This window comes from Rhipicephalus microplus, chromosome 6 (genome assembly GCF_043290135.1).
Source record: "Rhipicephalus microplus isolate Deutch F79 chromosome 6, USDA_Rmic, whole genome shotgun sequence".
NCBI lineage: Eukaryota > Metazoa > Arthropoda > Arachnida > Ixodida > Ixodidae > Rhipicephalus > Rhipicephalus microplus.
The window spans coordinates 113384256-113389201 of NC_134705.1; the positions used below are offsets into that span (position 1 = coordinate 113384256).

Genomic DNA, 4946 nt, shown 5'->3' on the forward strand with positions numbered 1-4946 from the left:
CATGTGTTCCCTATCCCAATTAAAGAAATAATAAACTAAATTTATCATTTTAAACTGCCTAATTATAACTGTACACTTCAGTGTCATTCACTTTACCACCATAGGTGTCTCTTACATGCAACAGCATATGAGAAGATCCATGTAACTCTTACTTTTATATTGCCCGCCGAAATATACGGTGCGGACGTCCCAGATTTCAAAGTGTTCTTTAGTATTTTGGTACAGTTGGTTCAATGGAATTTACTGAAATTTGGTATGTCAACCAACCGGATTCTTTAGAAACAATGTAATTAATTTTGACGGGTTAGGCTTCAGGCTTTACTAGACGCTGTGAAAATCTGTGATGTCGCCAAGTTCTGAACGGGAACTGTAAGGTTGGTCACCCGAATTCGCTTCCGAATGTTTTCTCGCTTATCAAAGGAGAACCCTAGCAGAAAAAGTGGTATTTGTGGCATTTCAAGAGAGCAATCTACAAAACAAGACAAATTCACACATTTCTTTCGCCTTTTCGTTATCCCCAGGGGAGAGACGTAGTCCGGCGACAGCGTGGGTACCATCACTCCCTCGGGTGACTTGTGTGGATTGGGCGACCTGTGTCCATCCGGTTTCACGCGTTCCGCGAGTAAAAGATGGCGGCCCGCAGGCGACAGGATTCCCAAGGCCGATGAGGCGCCGCCACCTGCCGGACTCTGGGCCTCGGATCTGGCCAGAGCCGCATCGCGTGCTGCGAGATTGCCGAAGCTCGCGGGCGTTGCCACCTTGTGATCCAGGGGCTGCCTGGCGTCTTCGCTTGTCCCGAAACTCCGAGCGATGACTTTCTCGGCCCCATCGGAGAGAGCAGTCGCCATTCTGGGGCGTTTCTTCTCCTTCTTCTCCATGGCCATCAGTTGCTTGCGGATGTCGCAAGCCACTCGCGTGTACGGATCCTGTTTGGAAACGAGAACGAAAGTGAATTCTCCACGATATTTCCACGCAAAGTGTCGCGATTCTTTTCTTTGCATCAAACATAACAGTCACGGTATACTCCCACTCCTGGCTATTTATGCAAACGAATGGTAAATCCTGTTAAAAAGAACTGTGGGTATAATTCCAAAAAGCCAGATCATAGCTTCTAGTCCACGCCTTTCTTTGTTTTGTAAGGACGAACGATGGACAATGACAGGATTCTGGGCTAAATGGTCTGATTCCCATTTACTTTTCTCGCAAGCGCTGTTTGTGGTTTTCTATCCTTTCCCCTTCTCCCGTGTAGGGTAGCGAATTGATTACAACTTGGTTAACCTCCCGATTTTTCATTTCCTCTCACTGTCTGCCTGGCCAGCTTCTGTTATGATACGTTTGGCATCAGAATCGGCTGATATGTTATGGAGTAAAAGTTGACCAGCGTAAGCCGATTATTTTTTTTTCAAATACGGTCCATGGCCCATGCCTTAAATAAGGTTATCCCACGTCAACCATGCTTATTCTTATATAACACTCTTACCGCTTGCTTTGGCTATATTGCAGCTGTGTTCCTTGTCGATGGTGGCTAAGTATGATAATATGATAGCTGATGTTGGCGCAGTGATGATAAGCGTTGGTTAGTTCGGGCTATTCACAATAAAGGCAGAAAGTCCCGTACCATGAGATGTGATGGAGCACCTTTTTTTTCTTTCTCGGCTTCTCTAATCTTCAGCTGCGATTATCGCTGCCGGCATGCGTTTACTAAGACTGCTATACAAAAACGGCACGATGAAATGGACAGTTAACCTAGTAAGCCTGTACTATGGCATCACTGGAGCGCAGTAGCGCTCAATGTGACTTGCGACATAAAAGTACGTGGCACCCCGAACTTTAATACACCGTTCGTTTCCAGTTGCCATTATAAAAATAAGTGATAATTTCTCACTTGAAACCATCTTAAAGTCAGAACGGAGAGTGTAGGTTGGGAAATGGGGGTTGTTGGTTATCTCAGAGCTCGCGAAGCCCCACACTCTCGTAGCAAGGTATCTGTCCACTTTAGGAAAGTGCACCGTCATACAATCGGCAAGCAGCGGCACGTTGTCCACCCTGCCAGCGCGAGAGGCGCCAGGGAAGAGCGTAGGTGCCGAGGCAGGCGCGCACGCCGACTCGCTGCCAGCTCGAGGCTTCTGCCCGACGGGTGGGAAGGTGAGGCATGTGAGGAAAACAACGTCCGACTGCTATGACTACGACAATGTGACGAGGAAAAGCAGGTGCACATTGGTGGTAGAGTTATTCTTTATTTATTCAATTAAAAAGAAAAGAAAGAAAAATAAGACAGTAAAGTGGGAGGAAAAGGTATACGTTAATGGGGAGGAGTGTACAATAACTGTCTCCATGAGCACACCTTAACCAAAACACTCGCAGGAGATGGGGTTAAAAGAGACGGTTAGAGAGAAGAAAAAACGGTAGGATAAGTAAAAAGAAGAGAGAGAAAAGAAGTTCTGACTCGTAAAAGACGCTCCACAAAAGAAATACAAACATGGCCTCGCAACAGTGGTGAGCTGTGTGCGAGAAAGAGAACCACGCCAACACGGTGCTCGAACCATTGATAGCGCAAATGAACACGACGTGGCACGGATGACACACACCGATAACTTACCGCAGATTTTTGCTTGAAGTTTTTCTTCGAAGGCATATTGGCGACGTTTCGATCTTGAAGCGCAGCCACTCGGTGATTGCCAGTAAACGTGCCCCTCTGTGGTATGGCCAGTCTTGGGGTCTCGCACAGGACGGGCTTCCTCCACGGCAAGTTCTGTGGTCGCGTAGGCGCAAGGCTGCCGCTTGAAGTCGTCGTGGTGCTCGATAAAAAGAGAACTGGCTCTGCGCGCAAATAAAAAAAACCGACAAGGCCTAGAGAGAAGAACGAACACGCAGCCTAGTTCGCGCATGCACTCTTCTTCTTCTTTTTTGTTGAGACGAAAATACGTGAGCTGGCACGGAATGAAATGGCACTACCCCACTGAGGGGGCATAGCGGAAACTCGGGCAAGTCCACACGAGATGTAGTTAGAACGCAGTTTAACAAACGTCGATTTAACGAAGTCCCCTGTTCAATGAGGATCATTTCCTTTGTTCAACAGATACCATAGAGATTAAGGTTGCTATCATCCTGAAAAAAACGAAACCAACTTGGCTCCAACTCCAGCTCAGTGAAGTCATTTCTCAAATAAGTAATGAAAAATACGATGATTTAGGCAAAATTTTAACACCAAAAAGTTTTTGTGGTACTGTGTACTCTAACACTGTCAAGTTAATTATGCAAGCATAGGCGCCCTATTGACAACAGCAGTTTTATTTTGACGAGACTAAAGGCGTGTCTGTGCATGAAAAATGTGACTTGTTTCACAAATCCCACATGCCACCGGATTCATGGTTGATAGGCCTTCGTTGAGAAGAGTCTAAACCTGGGCCATTCGGATCATACACCTTATGATCTTTTTCTGACGCCCTTGAATTCACCCATAAAATATATGATATCGCTTCAACTGATTTTTAGAGCTTCAACTAGTTAACCTTAGTTGATGATGGCCACTTATGTTTGTATTTTATGTCTAGAAGTGAGAAACAACCTTCGCCATTTCTGCTTTTTCAAATTTTGTGTTTTGACGTTGGCTGAGACACTAGACGCGTTGGAGCCAGAAACAAAAGAGAGACGTCCGCACTCATGAGTGTCACAAAAGCAAGTCTTTTATTAAAGGACACCCATATCAGCCCCGACATGGGCAGTGCCAGCTGACCTAGGACAGGCATGGCCGCTGGATAAAATTCAGTGGTCATGACATGGGTGACCTCACAACACGTTCTTCCTTTAAGAACTTGTTTAACCTTAAAAGTTCGGACGGGTTGGGGGATAACACGAACAGTAGCCACAACGCATTCTCAGAACCCCGTAGTCTTAAGAATCACTGCCTACGTCGGGTGCTGAGGTCGCGTCAGTGTCCGGTATGCCCGCCGTCAAATTAGCAGGGGAAGCATCCTGTGTTGCATTTGTAGGGGTTTCAGAATCCATTTGGTTCTACTGAGAGAACCTCGACAGCTGCCACCGATTACGCTGTAGAACTGCATGAACATTAATGCGTCTCCATGATTAACAGCGTGGTCGTTAGCCCACAGTTAACAATGTAGCTCGGACTCCTTCAGGGCGAACTCAAACCCATTATCCCGTCTCCGGTAGAGACAGCAGCTTTGCGCAATGACGCTGATTAAAGCTGCATTCGCTTTTCCTCTTGTAGGACGCATCACTAGCGGCAACTGTGTCTCTAGCAGGCCTAGACGATTCGAGCAACTCTTTCGTCGTCGGTAAGTGAGCCCTGAGTTGCCTCTCCGTTAAGTAAGCGAGCCCTGAGCTGCCTCTCCATCATTCGGGCCTGAAGCCATTCACACATGATGTATCCCTGTAGCTAAGTAAGGCTAGATGTGGGTCACGCAATTCGCCAAGACGTTCCTTGACTGTGCAGGCCATCCGTTAAGCCTCTTCGTTGGATTGAGCTAAAATGGAAGATCCTGATCATGAGGGTTGAAACATAGGAGTCAGCCGACCCCCTGAGCACATGGGACGTAAACGTTGGCCTGTTATCGGATCTCACAACTTCTGGGATGCCATGTCGAACAAAAAATTGTCTTATGCACCACGACGACTGCAGCAGCTGTCGACGATTGAAGCGGATTGACCTCAGCTAATTGGGAGTAATAATTGATGGCAAGCAGAATCGTTTCTTCTTTGCTGTGGATGAGATCCATACCCAGAGCTTCCCATGGGCGACTCGGTAATGGTGTGGAATTTGGTGGTTCCGCTGGATTTATCCGAGTGCGTGCAGACTGCTCTTATTGGACTACCATGGACTCGATGTCGTTTGCAATCCTCGGCCACCATACCGGCTCTCTGGCTTTCGCTTTGCACTGCATTACACATTGATGACCACCGTGCAGCTGGTTTAGGACTACTGA

The 4946-nt window shown here is 47.0% G+C and overlaps 1 protein-coding gene across 1 annotated transcript; it reads right to left on the reverse strand.

Moving 5' to 3' along the window:
• Positions 1 to 228: 228 nt before the first annotated feature.
• Positions 229 to 2787, reverse strand: LOC142764886 (uncharacterized). The gene is made up of 2 exons (XM_075865431.1): positions 2600 to 2787; positions 229 to 926 (listed from the first exon to the last, which is right to left on the reverse strand). The coding sequence occupies exons 1-2, from the start codon at positions 2633 to 2635 to the stop codon at positions 312 to 314; spliced, it is 651 nt and encodes a 216-aa protein (XP_075721546.1). The 5' UTR covers positions 2636 to 2787; the 3' UTR covers positions 229 to 311.
• Between the last annotated feature and the right edge of the window lie 2159 nt (positions 2788 to 4946).